At 37.7% G+C, this 23,120-nt stretch overlaps 1 protein-coding gene across 5 annotated transcripts in view; it reads right to left on the bottom strand.

The window, feature by feature from the left end:
- Window positions 1-308: 308 nt before the first annotated feature.
- Window positions 309-23,120, bottom strand: part of ADGRG6 (adhesion G protein-coupled receptor G6) — a 117,601-nt gene continuing 94,789 nt past the window's right edge. For 3 of the 5 annotated variants that reach the window (XM_075748262.1, XM_075748264.1, XM_075748263.1), the window contains 8 exons: window positions 21,986-22,092; window positions 19,060-19,187; window positions 17,479-17,747; window positions 15,789-15,903; window positions 14,426-14,709; window positions 10,424-10,525; window positions 7,904-8,056; window positions 309-3,261 (listed from right to left, as the gene is read on the bottom strand). In XM_075748262.1, coding sequence (XP_075604377.1) covers window positions 3,083-3,261; window positions 7,904-8,056; window positions 10,424-10,525; window positions 14,426-14,709; window positions 15,789-15,903; window positions 17,479-17,747; window positions 19,060-19,187; window positions 21,986-22,092 — 1,337 coding nt within the window. In that variant the 3' untranslated portion in view covers window positions 309-3,082. Of the gene's footprint in view, window positions 3,262-5,635; window positions 5,683-7,903; window positions 8,057-10,423; window positions 10,526-14,425; window positions 14,710-15,788; window positions 15,904-17,478; window positions 17,748-19,059; window positions 19,188-21,985; window positions 22,093-23,120 lie in introns of all 5 variants that reach the window. The other 2 variants (XM_075748265.1, XM_075748266.1) reach the window with 1 other exon arrangement.

Genomic DNA, 23,120 nt, shown 5'->3' with positions numbered 1-23,120 from the left:
GCATATTTTCTGTTGCCTTGATTTTCCTTTCATTTCTATGGCATGACTGCTACCATAAATAAATGAACTTGCATAACTTTCAGATGATTCACTGGATGTGACATTGAGTAAATCACAAAAGGGAAAAGCATATTCTGCAAAGTGTGTTCCTCTGATGAGATGGAGTTAGTCTCCCACATTTCTCTCAACATTTTGGCTAGGCATCTACCTGTCTTACATAATTAACAAACACAAGATTATTTTCCAGAATTCCACTGAGTAATTTTTGCCGTTATACACTAAAAAAGAAGAAGAAAAAAAATCAACCATTCACTATTAAAAGACTTTAATTATTTGGAACACTAACATCAAGAATGTTTACTTGAAAATGTTTCTTTCCACTTTAGTCCATCTTCAAACCTGCTACACTATATTCCACTGACTAGTATTACAAATTACACTGACATGTTTCCTCATACTTGTAAAAGATAGAACTACAGTAAATTGTTTCACAAGGTGTTTGGAAAAAACATATATAAGAAATTATTCTTTTCCTCTTCTTCTATGATCAAGCAGAAGCTTAGTTTTAAAGTAACAAGAACAGTCATTGTAGAGCTAAATATATTTCACATATTTAACCTCACAAATAAATAAATATATACAAGGGAGGTTACAGCATGTCAGCTACAAAGTAGAAGCTTTACACTGTAGAATTGAGAGCATTCAAGAGCATCTAACTGATACAGACAGTTTAAGATTACTACATGGTAGTAAAAAAAAGAGAAAAAATCTTAAATCAGCAAAAATATAGGTAGCTGTACATTAAACTGATAGGTTACAGCTCAGCTTCAGTCAGGATACTGTGTTTGCTTTTTATTTATATTTTACTGATCTATTATGTTTTATTGATTCCTCATTTTTTCAGGAATGTTTGGTCTTCCTTCTCTTCACTTCTGAACACCTTAATCAGGTAGAAATCTCACAGTAAGCTGCTATGTGAACACTATTATCTACAGTAGTTAAGCAAGTGGGATGATAAAATATAAGTTCAGTAAATGCTTGTACATAATCTCTCCCTAAAATATTTCCCTTATTAAAGATATCTGACAACATTCATCCTGTTAATTACACTTTAAGTGAATTGGGTTGACTTCCATTCATACCACCACGTTAAGTATTTGTAGTTACGAGACTGAGGTTTCGTTAAGGTTCGTGTAGCGACAGCAGTGTTTCTGGATGGAATACTGTCAGGAAATCCTCCTCCTGCCAGGTGCTTGCAGCCAGGGAAAATAACGCCATTTGTGCTGTCACAGCATTAAATGATCTCTGCATGCAAAAGCGCGTGCAAAGAGCAGAGAAAGGCACAAATCCACATCCCTAATCACTGAACATCCACCTGCTTGGCAACTGAAAAATCTCACAGCACAACTTTCTGGTCACATTCTGAATACCATTAATTAAATATTTGGCTAAAAATGTTTTGGTAAAAAGAAAGTTTTTAAAAATGAAAATTCCCATTATGAGACATTTTCCTCTGAAAACATTATTTGAAAAAAAACCTTTGATATTCTGGTTCACGCTTTCAGCGACATGTGCAGTTAACAATTTTTACAAAATCCATCATGGAGTGAGACGTGCTTCATGAGGAGAGATGCACTTTTGGCAGCCATGGCCGCACGCTAGTGTGTCACACATTTGTAGAGATTAAAACAAGTAAGCATTTCATGCTCTTGTCTCTCGTCTGCACACACATGCAACTCCGTGTTGTTATGCACACAGAATAGCAATGTGAAATTCCCTGATGTTGCCTGAACACTGTTTAAACTCTGTGCCTCCCACAACCTCAATCACATCAACCAACCGGGAGGGGTGGGCAGGAAGGGGATGCTGACACTGATAACGTTACGTGCCCGGAAAGATGTTATTTATTTATTACTGGTAAATGTATTCCAGGTTATTCTAATGTTGCAATGCCATCTGATGGAGGTGTCTATACATACAGTATATGTGAAGTACAGAGACTGACAAATGAACCCATGGGCTTACAAAGTATTCATCTTGTATTTAAATACTTAAACTTAAGTTTTAGCACCGTTCATTGCTCTTAGATTGTCTGTGGTACACATTGTGGTTTCCTCTGTCATATTTACTGTGTGCAGTATTATAAAAATATATGTGGAGAGGGATCTAGGTGCATATTTATATATCTATATATAGTTGACTGTCTTCTATGATGTCATTTAGTGAAAAAGAACATTAAACATATAGAATTGCAATGGGAGATGCTGTAGTTCATACATACCAATCGATGAATGTTGAAACATGGCTTTGTGTAAACTTTGGATTTACCTGTGTACTTGTTCCACACAGATGCAAATGATACGTACAACTGTCTGTTTCCATACATATCAATGGGCTTAAAATTTGCAAGAGTTACCAGCAACCTGCGCGTCCTTCTCAGCCAGCAAGTCTATGTAATAAGTGTGTTTCTATGTACATGGATACAAAATAGCCTGAATTTACAGCGCATACTGTTTTGGTAAGCAAGATTAGGTCTATTTAGTCAAAAATGGTTTAAAATAACCCTTTAATGCTGGTGTTAGGGTTCTATTCACTTACGGATAAAAAACAGACAGCACTAGACAGTCAAGGAGCAAGAATCTGACAAGCGTCATAGGGGAAATCCATATTCTTCAAAAGCAAAACCCCATCAGTAAACTGTTCAATAAGAGCTTGCCTGTACTAGGTGACATGGCTGCTATTTTCTCCAGGAGTCAGGACTTGCTTCTGTTTGGACTATATAATTTAGAGTTAGGCTTGTGTCTCTTCAGTCTTACAAAATATTTACACAGGATTACAATTAGCTGTCCAGGCATCATGTTGGCTGGCAGACATTTAAAAACAGCTCAATACCATGGTGGAAAATTGTCTTTTTCCACAACAATAAAAAGGCAGAGAAATTGGTCCTTGAGTGGAAGCTGTTAAGAGGAGACATTATAAACTGGGAAAAAATAACTAAACAGGTCACATTCTATGACATCCAGTATTCTCAATTCCAGGCAGACTTTCATCTTCCTTTGGTTCAAAAAATTCAGAAGCCCAGTTAGAACTTTGTGCTGTGACTAAATGTGTCGGACATGATGATATTTTTATAGAAGTTGTCAGAGTGAGGATTGCAGTATCCCTTGACCTTGTCAATAACTTGGTGGACAGGGATGATTGATGTCTGTTCTCCATCCTCTTGGCCAAATTTTGAAGATGGCTTGTCAAGAAAAACATTCTCTAGGAAGAGGAAAAAGCAACAATAAGTTAGGGCATCTTAAGCAAATTCATAGTTTAAGAGGTGTGTCACTCCCACATAGATATGCCTTCAATTACCACTACCACTGAATGAAATTACTGCCCTAAAAGCCAGCAAACAACTTTTTGGCTTGGCATTGCTTCTTCTAAATTCTTTTCAGATGTCTGGTTTTGTGGGCAGACCTCTCAGGTCTCTCTTGAAATTATCCCCCTATTATTTTACCTAAAGTGTGACTAACTAACTCCTACAACCCTTTAATATATTAATCTACTGTTGATACTTTGAATCTTAGAAACTAAAAACATTTCGATGGCACTGGAAAAGGGGTGACCTCCATAATATCTGGTAAATAATATCTTCATATAACAAAGTAGTGGAAAATGACAGCAAAAGGATTTAATTATTTCAACAGTGGAGGTTTCAAGCTATGCACAGAAATCATGTATTCTGCACACAACGTAGCAGAAGACGACTTGCATCTTAAATCAGATAACGAGAGCCAAGACTGGCCTAAACTTTGTGCTTGCCCAGCATCTCTTTGTCTTTTCCGTAGTGCGGAGGCTACAGCCTGAACAGCTGTGGGGAGGAAAAGATGCAGAAAACTTGGCATCCCTTCCGAGATCAGGTGCTATAAGCCGAGGGTGGAGCTGAAGAGAAAAAGGAGCAAGGCAATTCCCAGTCGGGCTGAGGAAAGTCTGCTTCAGCAGCTAACAGCATTGCTGTTCGGAGAACGGTCAGTAGGTAGAGCTCATGTAGTGAGAAATGAGAAGGAGAGAGCTTGTTTCTCCTTTTCTCAAGCACATTGTCCTAATGAGCTTTCTTATCTCTTCCACTGGAGTGCACAAAGCTGGAATTATTTCTCTTAAGCCAGGCAAGGTGTGGACCATCGTAAGGCAACAGTAAGATGGAATATCCTGTGAAGCAATGTTTTCTACAAGTGACATTTTTGATGGCTTTTTACAAGACCTTGGTGAAGTCACCTTCAAAAATTCCTTGCTAAAGGATCATTTAAACAATTTTTCATATTATTTAAATTATGATTTAATATAAAAGTTGTTTCTTATAGAAATAAATCATTAATTAAAAATAAACAGAAAAGTAACCCACCCCTGCAGAAGTTATGATATCAAGCCACAAAAGAGTATAAAGTGTTGCATGAAGGAGAAATGGATTGCAGTGAGAAATCAAAACAGTTGTACTGATGAGAAAAGAAACAGGCATGTTCAGGCATATCAGAATGATTTTTTCAAAGCACGTAAGAATGTCCATGAATCGCAGCAAACAACGCCATGTCCAATAGCAAACTGCTGGGTACTGTCTGCCTTTCAAGGCAATGCGTTTATTAGCCAATGGTACTACATTTTGAAGCTTTTCTACATATTGAATATCTTATTACAAAGATGAAAAGTTAATTCTTAGTCTTTAGGGAAGGTTTTTGAAATTCCTCGCAAATATGTTCACTTTTTTCACAAGGCATCATTATATTGTTAAATACCAGCTATTTCCTCATGGAATTTACAGGCACAGGAATTATGTAAGAAGTCCTTTGAAATCAGCGGGGCCCTCTTTTTTTTTTAGCTCAGTGGGCTTCAAAGGGTTAAAATCCTGTATCATTGAAGTAAATGGGAGTTGTACCACCAAATTAACTGCAGAAATAATCTTAACTTCTAATTCATAGAAGTGTTATATATGGTATTTAAGTACTACCTACAATAAGTTTGTGTCAGACTCATAGACAACAGGGCCATAAGATGCCCAAGTGATTTATTTTGTCCACCCAGCAGGGTCCACCCAATATTCGTGTCCCAGTTGGTGCATTCTGCATTCAACTAGCAGTTCACAGCACGGCTTTCAGGCATGTATAGTTTGTCATTCAGACTTACTTTGGGTGTGACTGGATATGAAATAACAACGGTTACAAGACTAATTCCATAATGGTCATAGACCAAATAGAAATACAGTATCTTAAAATCCCTGTAATAACTTTTTAAAATATGTAAAATTTTTCTACGACTCAATCAGAATGTTTTTGCTTTTTAATATATGCTTTGTGTATGGCTGTTCCAAGTTAATCTCCTTTCCCCAGACTACTGTACACAGGCATCAATGTCAGGACATGGTCTGTTTCCTAAAATTGTGTCTTCCAAATGCTTCGTGCCCCACACAGAATGCAGACACCCAGAGTTTGAAGCACACTTATCTTTTGATTCAGCATCAATGCCGCAAGGTGTAATAGTGAGAAAAAAGCAGCGTTTCTGATAAGCAAAGTTCTTTGTGTCAATGAGGACGTCATGCAAGTGGCACCCCTCCACCCTGTTCAAATCATGCATTCAGCAAAAGCAATTCTCACTTTACCTGTAATGCTCCACCACTGATGAGGAAAGGGCCTTAGAAGACATTATCTATACCACAAACACATGAATGCTTGTGTCAATTCCAGGGAGCACATTATAACCATATTAACAAGAGTTGCCAAGACATTATTTGCCTGCAATTTACCTAAGACATCAACCTGAGAAGTTTAGCTGTATTAAAAATCAGAATCTTAATGTTATTTTCTATTATTTTAACATGTGAGAAGATATATCAGTACTTAAAAACCTAATGTTAGCAAACATTCCTTCAGAGTATCACAATGAAATGTGTATTTTCAGAGGTCAAAGCAAAATGTATTAAAATTTTAAAAATATAGACAAACTGCGGTATTCCCTTAATGTCCAATAAACAATCACTTTACAAACTATGATTACATTACCAACTGCAATCTCTTTTAGGAAATAATTTATGCATGGGATTAAGCTCACCACTTTTGAAGACAGTACATGAGCATGTTCTTAATTGCAAGTTTCTTTTAACTTACTTCTTCTTATCTGGAACTGTTTTATTGTTTTACTTCAAGAACGCATTGCAAAAACTCCAGCACTAAGTATCTTTAATTGTCAGACTGATAAAAAGCCCTGAGTCCAACAAATCATTTAAGCATATTTTTATCATTAATCCCAATACCAAGGGTCTAAAGGTTGATCTGCCACGAGTACAAATGGGAATTCTCTGTCTGCAGAATGGAGAATGCCCTGCAGCAGAAGGGGCACAATGCTCTCCTCCTCTACTATTAATAGTAGCACTGCCATGGGTGGATATTACAGACGCTGTTCGTGGAAGACTGCTGACAGAAATGTCACTTCGTAGGAGAGAGGGCTGAGGACAGCCTGCTCCGGGCAGATGGGTGCGTGGCACACCCAACCTGGGACGGCAGCAGGGACGGGTACCCTGGTGAGGCAGGCGCCAGCTGCGTGCTCCCAGCATGACTGTGGATGGCAGTCCTGAGACCGAGCTCAGGTACACCAGGGAATTTCTAAGATACCGCTCATTTTTACTGTGTTCAAAGCAAAGGTACTTCGTGTACATTCTTGATAACCAAAAAAGATTTACACTCTTAAAAATACCTGATGCAGAACCCCTCATGCTAACGGATGCACTGCGTATTGGTTAGTGAGAAAATAACAATGTAATTCTTAAAAAAGGGATTTCTAGACAAAAATTGTCTAGAACCAGGTGTAACTGAACTAGGTAGTGATCATCAATTAAAAAAAAAAAAAAAAAAAAAGGGTGGCATTTCCTGGAAACTATGCCACATATCAAGAAAGGAGACTGTACCGTCATAAATGAGACATTGGGGACTTCTGAAAATAATTTATACTTAAGGAACAACAGAACTTTTCTTCCCGTAAAATCATATATTTCCTATCTAAACATTGCTTTGAACAAATATTTTAAAGCAAGTAAACACATCTTTGGGTTAAATACGTGCACAGATTTTATTTTCACTACGCTTTAGAAGAAGATTCTGTGATAATGTTACGTGACTTTATACAGGACAAAAGCATGAGTTCACAAAAACACAGTAACAAAAAAATCTGAACTATTCAAGAGATTTTCTGAAATACTATCTCAGATATAAGCAAACAGACTTGCAAAAAATTCCAGCTCCTCTCTTTTTTTCTTCCTTTAATGTGTTCTTAAAATGAGCACATTTTTATGGCAGGAGTGGAATACAGATGATGCCTTTTATTAGATTGACCATTGACATCTAAATAAATAAGCAGTCGATACGGCACGCTAATTGTAGAAGGGAAAGACAGTGCATACTCTGGGAACACAGTATCCATTTTCAAGGTGCCTCCATTTGCCACTTTACCCATAAATGCGTTACAGTATAATGGAAGGATTGATTCCTATTTCCAGCTGTGCTGCTAGCTTTGCTGTTACCTTAGGTGATGAATGTCATCTCTCTGTGCTTTGGCTACCCTGTCTTTACAAGGGGATAATAAGACTTACCTTCTTTTAGCCAAAAAGGTGAAAGTGATATGCAAAAAGCAAGATTTGCTTTCGTCACACCTATTTTGTTTAGCATGGGAACATACCGAGATCAGAACTATATACTGAATGTATTGTATATTAGATTAAGATTCTTACCGAACAATAACATTTATTTTACAAATACTGAATCTGTACAAATTGGTGAAATTTTCTAACATTAACCTTGTGGTAGAAATCCCTACTGTACCTTTAACATGAAACTACATATTCACAGCTGCACTGTGTTACAGTGCAAGAACTCACCTGTATGGCTGTTTCGTTTGCAATATGTATTCGTTGTAGATTTTGATTTGGATGTTAAGTAGGTTGAATTGGAGCCGATGGAACTAGAGGATAAGGATTTCCCAAGATTATCAGAACTCTTCTTTATAATATTGGTTGCTGTTTTGCTCCAATCTAGAAATGATTGAAAAGTTTTACATAAATAATTACCATGTTTACATAAATAATTGCCTAATTTATTCAGTTATGAACATTTCAAGTATCATCAGACGCATTTCTTCATGTTGCTTATAACAAACAGCCTATCCTTTTCCTGTCAGGCAGCCTCTTTGGTTCTTAAGATACACAAAAACTATTCCAACTTTATTTGCTTTGCTGTTTACCACAGCAGTTAAAACTGGTGGCTCTAACAGTCTAACAATCATTTGGCTGGACAGCAGAACCGTAAGTAAGACCCAGCTTTCCAGGACGCAGGAGAGCAGTGAAGCTCTGAAGCAGTATAGGGATGCCAAAGTTTCATGACCTGAAAAGAGAAATCCAAAGGGATGGGTAGGAAAGGGATGGACAGGAGCATTTACAGTGGTTGTTTAAGGGCTTGATCTGCTGAGGTAGATACTACATACTAGTGTAATTGCACTTGTTATAGGGTTTAGCATATTGGTGCACTATTAATAACGATGAATAACAATGGTTACTCAGTAGTTCACATTTGAAGAGTTTTGTCCGAACTGTTAACACAATTGGCTCTTATACTGGAACAACTTCCAAAATTAAATGAAGTAACTAATACCAATAAATTTATTGAGGAAAACTGACACTGGAAAACTCATCACAAGTGTCCCAATACCAGTAGAATAAATGTATCTAACTACTCTTTATCATATACTTGCAGGTAGGTGCAGCTAGTTTCACACTTTCATCTTGTTGCCATAATTCTCTGTTCTGCAATGAAATGCACAAAATGGAAGAGAAGTCCAAACCAAAGACATATGGGCCATTTCAGCCTTGATCTAAATCAAGATAAATATTTTACCCTAAATCATTGCTATAGGGTATAGGTTACTATTTCTCTGATCTAGCTAGGGCAGTGTGGCAAGGCTTTGGCTTGTTTGTTTCTTTGCTTTAGCATAGAATGCCCTGAAGTACAGTTCAGTCGGATAGGTATGCAAGTTCACATTTGGCTTATATTTCACTGTTCTCCCTGAAAACTGTGTCAGGTTCATGGAGAATAAAACCAGCTGGTGGTGATGGACTGGTTAATGCTAGGCATAATGACAGCACATTAAGTATACCACTGAAGTACTCAAATCCTTCAGGTTTTTATTTCTATCATACCCACAAGCTGCCCAACAGCAGCATAAAAGTCTGGAAATAATTTTATCCATTTGTGTTTTCCAGTTCAGGAGCTACAGCATGAACCACATGGAAACTGAACATACGAAACAATCTGGATGCCTGATCAGAATGAATACACTTTTCCTAATTTGTATTAACTCTCTGAAATCATGAATCAGGTTTTCTTACTACAAAATGAAAGCATAAACGTTTTATAGTGTACAATGAGAATGCATTCCCTAAACGAAATGGAGCAAGACAAAGCAAAAGTCTTTATGGCAAAGCAGTTACTCACAACCTTGAAACAAATCTTGAATACCAAGAAGAAAAGGACACAAGGGTATTTGGAGCACTGTTATTATCTGGGATAGCCTGGCTTATCTTCCTGGGCAACGAGCTTATGCCACCTTACATCAACTGTGGATTTCAACCCTGGTCATTGAGCAAGAACCGTATAAGCAAGCATTATACGATCCAAAATCATTACATCAGACAGCAAAGCAAGAACAAGTTGCCTAAACGCAAGAGTCTAATGCCACCCAAGACGGCCAAAGGTGCAGGAGACCATACAGGCAGTGTCCAAGAGTTGCACTTTGAAGTGTCCAAACCAACCGCTCTCCTTTCTCTCTGAGAGTTGCAGATAAAAATGAACTTCAATTCTGGAACATAATCAGGCTTCTGCTGAAGGAATTTTCTATGGTTTTGAATCTCTAATGGTCTCTCTGAATTACATGGTGAAGGGTAGAACAGTTTGAAAAGGCAAAGATAAAGGCAAAAGAAGTCAGAGTATTTCTATCTGCCTTTTAAGATACACACAATTCAGTCAACATACTGTAATGTAGGAGAAAAGGAGTAAGATTGCCTTTGAATGAGAGAGTTTGAATCTCTGGATATTTATTTAATTTTTTACTTTTTTTTTTTTTTTGCAGGGTCCAAAGGGCCTTCCAAACCATGCTTATAGCACTACAAAATTTACCAGCTGCCTTCAGTGGAAAACTGAAAGAGAAGACTTGAGAATTTTTATGAAGTGATATCTGAAAAGTCCCTTGGCAATTGTTAGTACTGAAGTGACAGCCTATGATTAATCTGGTTTTCCACATCTCTGGCCTACATTGTATTATATTAAAAATAACATAGCAAGCTGTTCACCTGGACTTTTATGGACTACTGCAGCATCTAAGGAGGGGAGCTGTGAATTGCTTTTACCTGAATTGTCTGCCAGTCGGAATCTGCCACAACAGAGATGTCTCCTCCATTGTTTCTGCACATTTTCTTTCATAGCACAATGGAATACAAATATAAATAAACCTGCAACAAAAGCAAATAAACAGCAAATGAAGCATGTATTTCTAAGTAGATAAACAGATTAACTAAAGTCTGATAACAAAAGTATGAAGTACAAGCAAAGGAAAATAATCTTAAAGTTTTGTTATTGCCATCTATCCCTCATTTAAATGGTTTGGAAATTAAAGATTTCCCATCCTCTAGCTGTGATGTAAGTGTCTGGGATATCAGAAGAGAGAGAATAGGACCCCTTTTATTGACACTGTTGATTTAGATCCAGCTCAGTGTGGATCTTTGTTGTTGTTGTTGTTGTTGTTGTTTTTTCTTAGAGGAAAATAATTAAAAGGTTTTGTCTTTGAATCAAATGAATATTTTGCACCCAACAGGACTGCAAAAGCCAGATTGCAAAGTAAATACAGACACTATTATATTAGCAAGAAGATATTTTATATTTTTCTGTTCCATATCTTCAGAACTGTGGGCTATATTCTTTTAAAACCAGAACTCTTGTAATTGGCACTAAAGAGTGCCCTGAAAAAGTACACTTGGATTTATGTACATCACATGCATGTACTTGAAATGATTATGAAAATGGTAAGAATATGTTCACAAGTACTAATTAGGTGTCCAGCTACTTACTTCTGAAGAAAATTGCCTGGTTTGTGCAAGCAATCACAATAAATGTGTTTAAGAATGTTTTTGTAGAGTTCTTTTTTCTCATGCAATCCTATAATCTTTATTTTAAAGACAGAAGATAAGCATCTACCATGTGGTAAGGAAGGTCTTAACTGGGCGTATGGTACAATTTCATCATTCTACAGAGATACTTTGGAGCTAAATATAGAAGTTGGAAATCTCATATGCTCCTGGCGCTTCCCAGGCAGGCACTGGCTGTGGAATCTTCCGTCGTTCTCCGGCTTGGCCTGTTCTTGTTTTACTCTTATTCTCTGGGACAGAGCCAACCTGGGGCTGAACACCTGATGGCAAAATGTTACCGCCAAATCCCTCATGATTATATCTTAAACATGAACAAATGCTACATAATGTGGGCAAGCGTGGTTAAGTGCCACCCCCTAAAACTATTCCTTTATGATCATCATGAATAGCTCCGTATAGTAATGCCTACTATATTTCAGCTGGTAGAACACAATGGCAGGGTATAGCTTGGAAAAAAAATGCTCTGGAGCATAAAATTATCCTCTCTCCTACAAAGCACTGAGGTCTAATTTTGTGTGAATGCTTGTCATTGAACTGGATGTGTATTCGCTTATAGCCGTCAGGCCAGGCTGCGACAACTGAGTTCGCTTAACTTTAGGTAAAGGTTGTGTCGCGAAATATATTTTTTGCAAAATTTTTCAAGAGCTAATGGGGACAAAAAGGAGAAGCACAATTTAAGGAAGGCAAACATACCTTAATGCATCCCATATACAAGTTCTGTTGAATTATGGTTGCCATGTTTGCATTTAGTAAAATATTTCTGTGTGTGATTTAAGCACAGAGTAATTCCAGTGCAGTCGCTAGCAGCTCCTACAGGCTTAGAGTTATGCAGTTGTTGGTGGCCTAAAGTACCTCTTAGGACTTCTGCATATCTACAAACTTAGTAAATTGATGCTTAATTAAATTGTGGTTAATGTTTCAAACATTCTGAATGGCTAAAATTGAAAATGCGTATGTCTATAGTAATACAAAACGAACGTACTGCATTAAATACTTTGCCTTTGCCCTGTCTGGGCTTGGTCTCTGAAATTTTTTTCTATTTCATTATTCATTGAGTTTACAATGTGCTTTAGTAATACAGCTTTGGTTTTGTTTCCCAGAGCCAAATCAGACCCTAGGCTTGGCTCTAGCTTGGCTCTGACTTGAAAGTATTTGGCTTGCCCAGGCATATGTATAAAATCTCTCCAAAAAAGAGATGTTCCCAGATTTTTTTACTCTGAGCGTCAAAGAGAGAAAAATCATTTCCTATGTAGATGAAATAGCAAAGTACAGTAACACCAGCAGTTTCTGCAATTTACTATTTCACTGCCAGTGCACAGAAAATTAGGTTGATGGAGGCTGCCGGTATAGCTTAAAATACTAGTGCAGTTTTCAAAAATTCACGAGAGAGAATAACCATATTTACTGAGGGCTCAATAATTAACCTCATGCTAATACTGATGAAAGACTTGCCATACTGAACTGCTTTTTGCTGCTAGAAAATGCTTCCTGATACAAATCCTAAATTTTTCTTTGCTCCATTCCATGCTCTTAGTGCTACATGTGCACTGCACCAGTTACATGTGATTTTAAACATCCTCTTTCTTGTTTCTTTAGCTTTGCCTAGCTCTTTCTGACACAGCAATAAGCATTTTCTGATACAAGATTGTTATCTTCCTGTGCTTGATATGACAGGCCTGAACATATACTGTGCCATCTTTGCTACCACAGTCCATGAGCAGCTCATCACTCCTCTTTTTTGCATTCACTCCTCAGGTTTTTCAGTTTCATCTTCTGACTTAACTGCCTTCCAAATATTCATTTTCCATTGAACAGTGCTATTACCCCACAGAGACTTAAGCAGTGGTGGTCAACCTTGTGTGCACTCTGTACATACAAGCTTATTTGATTGCTCTGGAAATTCTGGTCACAGAGAACTTGTTGAATCTGATCCTTGGCATGCTTTTCAGAGTTTTAATCTTTTTTCATGTTCTTCCCATAGTCCTAATCTCTCTAGGCCTTTCTGAATTTCTAACAAACACAGACACATGGCAGCAAAAATTTCATTATGCTGCTAGGGGAGTATCAGAATCTGTCCTTTGGAAAAAAAGTCTTTAGTAAGAACACCACATCCAAACAATTTTTGCCATTTTGCCTAGTGTTTTAGGTTGAAACTGACTCAAACCAAAACCCACAACATCATTATTCTCTTTCCACGAAAGCTCTATAAATCTTTTAGCACAGTAAATATGTCTCAATTGTAACAGATAAAATCCACACAGTGTAATATTGAGTGCTTTTTCCATAAAGGGAAGATATTTTGCTGACCCTGGGAAAATTTAATTTTTATCTCAACACACATTCCTCCAATGACATTCTTGGGTTTGTTTTTTGTTATTTTTTTTTCAGGCAAATTTATTTTTTAAATCAATATGTGTGTGGTATAACACATGCCCCTTCAATGACCTTCTTGGGTTTTTCTTTTTGTTATGTTTTTAGTTGTTCTTTATTAGTAGGTAAGGCAAGCGGAGGTGGAAATTCTTATGTCATTTGGTACATACGCAAATTTCAGCTCTGAGCAGAAATTCTTTTAAATGTCAGCTATATAATTCTGTAATTTATAACTGATTACAATTTACATCATTTTTTCAGAAGAATGAACTATGTTGGAAAAGTAAAATATTCTAAACTTCAGTAAAGGAAACAAAAATAAGCTGACTATAACAATTGCTGGATTTTCCTTAAAGAACCAAAGAATATCCCATACCTCTGTGCTATCTCTCCACACTGAAACAAGACTGAATTTTGGTTTATGAACTTCTCATGCCTTAATAAAATAGTTATGAGCTTTACAGATTCCTTACAGGAATAAATTAAGGAAAGAGGCTTCCTATATTTGTTATAATCAGTGAAAGGAAATGTTGAAGGTCATACAGCATCTATCTCAACGGAGATCGCTGCAGACTGTTAGCTAGGAATAGCACTATTTATAATACAGTGCATTTTATGGAAAAGACCTTGAAACGTTAATTAATTTAACTAAGATATTCAACCTATATCTAGTTGGTATCATTATTCCACATAAGGGGAAACTAGGGATGGTTTAGTATCAAGGAAAAAAATCTAGAGAGCTTGGATCTGAGTTCCCTAGTCAAATCACTGGACACAATATGCCCCAAACAGCAACGGCTCAAATATTACTTGTTCACAGAACAGTATTCAGCTTACCTTGCAACGAATTGAAAATTGAGAAGAGGTACAGGAAAGGAAGAGTTAAGGGACCCCAGGCAAAAAAGGCAAAGCCCCACGTCATGCCCAGGAGGAAGGTCAGGCTGACCACGCTACGGAGGTTCCTCAGGATCTCTTCCTTCAGGCTCCGATTAGTTCTTTTCCCATTCCTCCCACAGATCTGCACCATCACCACGATAAACATGGCAACATTCATCAGAAACATGATTCCAAAGTAGCCAGCACAAGTCACATAAAAGACAACTTCATTCTTGATCCAGCAGCTATAAAAAAATACAAAAATATGATAATTTTTAGATAATGCAAACTATCCTCAAATTATTTATATGACTACAAGGAAAATCAGTCTATGTCTGATACCAGTGGTGCAGAGCTATACTTTAAAATGAAACCTTTGTCCATTTTCTGTCTGTAAATGGGATGAAGCCCAGTAGCATCTTAAGTGACTATGGCCCACAGTATTACCATGTCAGAAATCTGAGGGTTGTACTGCATTTTAGTTAAAACTAACTAAAAAGGAAGCCTGACCTCAGATACAAGCTGTGGGAACTGCAATCCCATCAGGGAAAGTTTAGACTCGGCACAAGTACCTTCACCACTTTGATCCCTGTGAAGCACAGGACGCTTTAGTAACAGAGTGGGCAAACTTGGATCTTCAGTGCCAAAATCTCAAGTTTCTGCCATTTGAGCTAAAGGAGAACTCATACATCTCTGGAGAAGAAGCAGGACAGGTAGTCCTTTAAGGTACCCATTTGACAGCCATGTGAGAGATCTAGCTTATTCCTCTAGCAGCAAATGGCTGGAATGCTTAGCATGATACTTTAATAAAAATACAGAATGACATTTTTATTTAACATGATGAAGCTTTGCCAGGCAAAGAACAGAAAATGAGGTAAAAGTCATATAAAAAAATTGGCATTTAGAGATTACTATCTGGACATCAAGAGAAAAACATAGAAAGCTATTGAACTACACTGACAAAAGGCTGGTTTATTTACAAAGGAGACTAATTTTATACTACTAGTTTCTTTGCTCTTACCTAGAAGATATCGCTCTCATTTAAGATAAACCAAACCAGATATTTTTATTTTATTTTCATGACAAAACTTATGAATTCTTCTTTTGCCAGAGGAGTGTTTGTACCTGGCATTGGGTAATGCAGGTTTCCCTCCCACTTTTCTGATAGACTTCTTCACACTTCACACTAATTTAGAAGATGATTTTGCCCACTTTGCTTGTTTAATGCACCTCTGACTTTTCCAAAGCAATATCTGACTGATGCTATTATTTTTTTTTGCAGACTGTAAATGCTAAATTATAAGAGATTAAAGAAAATACTCACAAGTCGTCTCCTCCTTGCCCGTTAGCATCTTTGCCATATAACTCTTTGCCATAAACATTACTTGCATTTGTATTAGCACTTGCTAAAATTATTGCTATCACCAGAGCTGGCAAACCTGTAACACAAGAAAACTTGTAGCTTGCTTTCAAATCTCCTAAACCTTCAAAATCACCATGCAAAGCTGAATTACTGATGTCTTCATCCCTATTGCTTTAGTACAGAGTATCCCGAGGTAGTTCTATGTCAGAAAATTGCATAAAGAAGTAGAAGGAAACAATTTTCAAACAGTAAAAATGTATAAAACTTTCAAAGCGCTTAATGGGCATTAATGAATAAGCCTCATAATGTTCTGTAAGGTAGAAAATGTTATTTTAGTAAGCGATATGGAAACTAAAGTAAAATAATCTCCCTTAATTACCCAAAGTTAAATTTGCAATTGCACACAGGCTCTCATAATATAGTGAGAAGAAGAAGATTAACAAACTATTACAAAATTGAGATCTAATGGGGGATGGTATTGGGATTTTTTTGAGGGATTTTTTTTCAGAGATGCTAATGTCACTTGATTAGGCTGGGGAAGTGGGGAACATGAACTTGAACCTGTAATTTCTCTACTGCTTTTCTCAACTGTAAATGTCTCCTCTTTTTCTACAGCATTATATATCCTTTACTTAAATACGTCCCCCCAAAAATGAAGTAAACTATATATTTTTTAATAATAAAGTAAAGGGAATATTTTGGGAAAACAGACAACTATGTGGAAGAGAACTCTGTGCAGAGAGTTAGAGCTCTCACAAAAGAAACATACATTTCCTGACATGCCTTATTTACATGGCTTATCCTTGCCATGACAGAAGAGATTCAAAGGGGAAGAGGTTAATTTGCTTTTCCAACCACTCAGTCCTTGTCCTCTGCTGAGGTTGCCAAAGAGGATGCTAGTTGCCAATGGAAAGACATCAATTATCAGCTGGACAAAGGTCAGCGCTCTAGCCATGAGGTTAATGGTTTTGTATTGTGTTGTATTATTTCAACACAATATGTGCATTCAGGCAGAAGGCACAGATTCCTGATATAGAAAAAAAAAAAAGGAAGAATAAAAGCCTTGCTGCCTGAGCCTTGAGGTTATTTTTCGGTACTACACTTTCCATTTCAGTCCTGCAGTGTACACTGCTTCGGGCAGGCAGGATCTCTCTGTGGTTTAAACACTCTGCTGAAGCTCAGGAAATTTTGGTTGTTTCTGATTCCACCATATCCTTTGTACTGTTGGCAAGAAACTTTAAGCTGGATTGAAAGCTTTTTGACAGTCAATGCAAAGATCCCCATAGGCTTTGTAGTAACTGCAAGCATTTCTGGATTCATTGTGCACTACTGTTCGCCATCTCTGATACGACACTAGCATTTACCCTCTCCGTTTCTGGTCTCTCTGGAAAGTAAGACCAGTTTATCTCGTCTCTCCACTCCTCCTCGGGCTGTGAGCTGCTCCAGGCGGAGAGCACCAGTTATGGTGTATTTGCACAGAATTGTACATGGGAACTCAGCGACAGAGAGGGCTGGCTGCACACTGGCACGGCCGCGGTACCAGGGGAAGGAAACGCTGATTTTGATTCTGCTCTGCAGTTGTGATAGAGAGCTTTTATATAGCATCATTTTGAAATGCATGCTATGGAAATACTACATCTCCTGAACTCACCCCAGCCAATGATGCAAAACTTCAGTATGTATCGCCGTATATAGGTGTTGAACACTTTCACTAGAGCGATGTACATGTGAACGGCTTCTAGTCCCATCCATGTAAAGGTGGCCAGAAGAAAAAAGTGCAAAAGTGCAGCTACAGCTATGCAGAGGCCATCTATGTCAAATGATGCAATCCAGCCATCAAGTAAGAAGATCAGGTTAAGAAAGAGCAGGGCTGTGCTCAAATTCATCAGGATTTTGGATGGATAATCTCTTCGCAACTTCCTAACAAGAGAAATACAGGTGCACATGATTAATTGGCTTCAATCACTCAAGTGGCCTACAGCAGGTTTACCAGTTTACGAAGTAAATAAAAGCACAGGGATCTCCTCTCAGCCATAAGCTTTTGTGGCAGTAAGGCGCAGTGATGTGCACTTCTGTGTGATATCGCTGAAGGTTCCTGTTGTATGTGGTGGGGGAAAGCCAGTACTTCTTTGGGACCTTATTAGGCTAATTAATTTTGACAATATTTTAGCAACTGATTTATTATTAAAACCCTTTCAAATTAAATATAATACAATGCAGTTTGTACTTTAAATGAAAATTGAAGAAAATGAAAACTTTCAAAACACAGCTGGCCAGAAGCTCCCCTCTGGATCAATTTATCTGTTAAATTTTGCTTAATTTTAGGAATATATTGTCCAATGCTTGCTGTTGGCTTTTTTTTTTTGGGGGGTGTGTGTGTGTGTGTGTGTGTGTTGTGTTGTTTGTTTTTAATAGTATCTTAGGAAGACTAAAGATCAAGTCAATTTTCTTTTTGCACTGATACACATGGAAATGTATGAACCAAGGGGCAAGCCAACACCTTCTGCCATCTTGGACCAGAACATTATACCATAGGTAATGCAGTAGGAATGCAATCATTAGAGATATTTAGAACTTGAAAACCCCCTTTCCCCTGCCTGCCCCCCTCCAGCAAACTATCATTCAGCAGCTATTCTGTCCTGTCCATTTACAGGCAGAATGGTTCCTTTGTGTTGATATGACTTCATTTTCTCTTTTCACTGTTCACAGAACTGTATCACTTCAAAACTTTTGCAGTCCCTTGAGTCACTTTCACATTTCAGTAGGACTGCTGTTGAAATTGTTGTAACACTTCATGATTTATCTTCATTTTATTTCTCTTCCTACTTCTCTCTGAAGGGCTCTAGAATGTAATTGTTCCAGCTGGAAATTTCTCTTTTTATACTTAGGACCTGTTATGCTCACACTGGTTGCAGATTTTAAAATAATACATAGCTTTTCAGAATCTGCAGGATACTTACTCCCAAAAGCGAAAATTTTGAGACACATTAGCCTTGTTGCCCAGCCTGAGCAGCGCAAGACGTTGGAAACAGGAGGAAAGAGTCTGAACCTATGTCCCCTTGAAAAAAATTTCCACTTACAACTTTGCGACCATGATTTTGCAGTTTGTTTTTTTCTAAACATAGATTTCCCTTCCTAGACAAATAAACCACATCAACCATATAGCTGGTTTATTTTATTTACCACATATAGGTACTTCCTTTGTGGTGTTTTTCACAGAACTAATACTTACTCAAATGCAATATATGTCAGAAGAGTTGCAGCTGAAAATATAGCAGATACCCCACAGCCTATGTAAGTGATGAAGGTGAGGACCTTGGTATTCTGTGGGTCTATTTGTGTAACGGTTCTCTGAAGGTCCTACATGAGAGAGGAGAAAGAGGCATCAGTTATAGCAAACACATTTTCCTTGAGTACAACACTCTTTTTTGGTAATCAGTCAAGTAAAACTCAGAAGCACTTTGGCAATACCCCTATAACCCTGACATTAGGGTTGATGTTTACTAAGTATACTTAGGCTATGGTCGTTACACCTCTCACTTCCTTCCCACAGCTCTTGAAAACATTGTGTTTTAAGTATTATAACTGCTGGGATCAGCAGATAGGCAGAGCCTGAAACCGATCCTTGTAATTCAGTACCAGGAATTCAAATGTCCTTCCCTGGAAAAATCTCCTTTTTTTCAAATATTTTAGCTCCATTTCCTATAGACAACTCTCTTTAAGAAGATGTAAGATTTAAGAAAATGTAATTTAAAAGTATTCATACTGAAATATGCACCATTCTGGGGAGTTTCTGACACCACTTCTTGTTAATAAAAGTTCGTAAGAGTCAATGTAGCTAATCATCTACAGGTGAAACCAAGGGCAAGATATTGCTTTTTTGCTTTTATGGTCTGTTTTTACATGCAAACTACAGTTATAAATAGAGTTGGTCAGAAAAATAGTGACAAAGACAACATTTAAAAAAAAAAAAACTGGAAATGAAGCAGGAACATTCTGAGGATTTTTTTTCCAGTTTTCTGTCCAACTGTAATTGCCACATAGTACCGTCTGAGAATAAATGCCAGTGTTATTTCCTTTTTTAAGGACAAGAAAAAATGAGAATGTTTGGATCTATATCACTCCGGAGTAAATGTGCGCAAATACTAACATATAATGGTGTCCATTCTACAGTCAGTGTAACTGTTGTCCCTAGCAAAACTATCTAGCAAAAAGAAACCAGCAAAATGCTACAAAATTTGCTATTCCTCATAGGAAAAGGAAGGAGCTGTATGCAGTTTTTTACACCCTGTCCCAACCTTTTATGACAGTTTATATATGTATAAGGAGAGTGTTATTTGAAAATAATTTAATAGCTAAATTAAAGTCAGAAAAGATTATTAGAATGGAAAAGCAATTAAAAGGGTCAAAACTGTGTAAAAATCTATTGGAACACAGCCCAAATTCAAAGAACTTCTGCCTTATTTCCTACTGCCACAAAAGCTTTCGGGGAAGAGAAGGGACTCATTGAATATATCCTAAAGAAAGCCCTTTTTTTCTCCCTCCGAGGATGAAAAGTGAAACAAGACCACAATTTAGCTTGCAAAAAGACAAAAAGCTTGTGGCTTTTTCATATCTACATCTGAGCATGACGTGGAGAGAGCAGCTCTATTAAGAAGGCTCGGGAAGGCCAAAGCTGAAAAAGTCAGTGCATGCGGCTCCCTTGTGCGCATGTGTCACTGCAACAAGTTAAATCGAAAACCAGGTACTTCCACAGCATTGCTGTGATCGGGAGCAAACGTCTCTTCTTCAGGTATGTTTTAGAGGCCAAAGAATGTTAATTTCAGATAGAAAGAAACACTTCAGCCCATTACTGAGCATAAAAAAAACACCCGATGTGAAGATAGCAGTATTCCATCTTTTTTCATGTTGGGATTTTTTTTCTCTCGAAAACACTTCACGAGTGCAAATAGCTGGAGGCACCTGAATGCCAGAGAATTCTGCTCCTGAGGCTGAGGAGCTCTGTATGATTCCCCTTCACCTCCCCGGGGAGGCTGTGCTCTGCCGATCGCAGCCACCAGTCGGGAGACTTTGCTCAAGGCTCTGACAGAGCACCGGTCACACGTTTCGTACCGGCCCTCCGTGGGCAGATTTTTTTCTAAGAGAAGGCCTGTACTGCAAGGCGTCCCCAAAGCTGATTAAAGCCATTTATAAGAAAACATCAAATATGAGTTTACGCATTTCACGAAAGAAGGTATTGCTTTATACTTTTTGACATCAGATAAGCATAAATCTTGTCAGATTTGCTACCTAAATTCGCAAGGGGCAATTTAGCCCCTTGAATCTCAGGATGAAAGGGAATTATTGTGCTCCCTTGATTTTCACCCTCACTAGCAGCTTTACTGACTGTAGGACACTTTCCCTGACTGATTTCCTTGACAATATGAGTCTCTCTTTTTTTTAAATTTTGTTCTGAAAACAGCACCTCAACTTTCTCTCTTACTTTTTTATTTTCTGCAGCTTCCCACTTTCCTGATCTTGAAATTTCAAATCTACCTAGAGTTGTTTCTCATTCACTTCCCTCTTGTTACACCCTCCTGTCTCAGCTGCAGGTAATTTTTGTCAGATTATGTTGTTAAGGGAAATGACAGGGACGCCCTGTACCTTGGGACTCATTAAGATATTTTTTCTTCCATTTCGCTAGTGGCAGTGTTAGCACTGGGCCTTGGTTTTATGGTCCCTGACTTTCTTTTTCATTCAGTCATGTCCCCACTTTGAAGTTGTATGTTATAATATGTTATTTGTATTTTGGTATTGCTCAGAAGTATCAACCCCAGGTCTTGTGTGGTACAGTATTTTCAAAATTTAGAATACTCTTATGGGCATATTTTACTTTTTATTTTATAATATTTAGCCACTTGTAAAGATAATAATAATAATAATTATGTGCTTTCATGACTAACTTTACTCATTACCTCATTTATGAATCATTATCACTAACTATTTTGTTATGAAAAGATAACTTCATGACAATAAGGGGGAAAATGATGCATTATTATTAAAAATGATGTGTAAAAGGAATAACCCAAGTAACAAAAATGAGAGTTGTCTTGACCCAAGACAAAAACTGCATTGCAGTTCCTAGGAAAGATGGGTTGGTGAACAGCGAGTTTGCCTACCATTAGGACCCCGAAGTGCGTGAGGTGATTGCACAAGCAAACCGTCTCGTTTTCATTGGACTCTGCATCCACTTGGCAACCCGCAGGGTTCCAGCCACCGTTGCCACCTGTGGAAATGAAACAGAAGAAACCGTACTTTCCAACAAACTCATGTCACCCTCTCTTTAAACAAATTTCTCACTTCGTCTTGTGCAAATGCAGAAGTGCTTTCTCAAATTGAATGAGCGAACATTAAAAACAATCAGGAGAAGAAGCAAGCGTCAGATTTCCTAGTTTCTGCAGAGAATCATGCCAAATGAATGTCCCAGCAATGGACTATTGAGCAGAAGCAATAGATGGAGATCTATAATACAGGTAAGGACCTTTTTGTTTAATGAGGGATGCATAAGACCTACTATGTAGACCATGCATTAAGACACAGCTTAGTTTTACCCAACAATAAAATGGTTTTAGAACTCCATCTTACTACACGGATGTGACGTCTGCACCTCCCTCCCTCCTACTCCCCAGGCATGTGCAAGCATTTATGAGTCCTGTCCTTCCTCTCTCCAGTGTGTAATGCAGAAGGTCAGAGTGGATAATCCCAAATATCTTTTGTAGCCTTAAGAAAAAACATGAAGTAAACTATCCCCTACTTGCCCCCCCTGAAAAGGCCATTCTGAAAATTAAGTAGAAAGATTTTTATTTTTTAAAATTAAATGTCAAAAATTTCTGATTACTTCTCCTTTCATTTTTCCCTGCTAAAATATGAACTAATTTTGTGAAATAGTTGATCTTCTCTGAATTCTCAAAGACATTTTTGCACAACTTCAGGCAAAATCCAGCAAATTATCTGACTGGCCCTATAACTTTACCTCAAATTCAAGACAGAATCTCACAAAAGATTGTGAAGATGTTCCAAAACCACTTAAAACGCTCCCCCACCTCAAGCATCCACTTAAAACTCTCCCCCACCTCAAGCATCCACTGAGAATAGTTCCCTCCCTGTGTGTTTCTCCTTTGATGTGCTTCTTAAACTTCCTAACTAGGGTCTTTTCTTTTCTTTTTCTTTTTTTTTTTCCTCTTTTTTATCCTTCTGCATTCTCCTCAGTTCTTCTGTCCGAATTTCCTGCTTTCAAGTACAACTTTGGATGGT

The sequence above is a fragment of the Balearica regulorum genome, chromosome 3 (assembly GCF_011004875.1).
Source record: "Balearica regulorum gibbericeps isolate bBalReg1 chromosome 3, bBalReg1.pri, whole genome shotgun sequence".
In the NCBI taxonomy this organism is placed as follows: domain Eukaryota; kingdom Metazoa; phylum Chordata; class Aves; order Gruiformes; family Gruidae; genus Balearica; species Balearica regulorum.
Note: the sequence above shows the minus strand (reverse complement) of the source record. Positions and strands in the feature narration are given on the sequence as shown.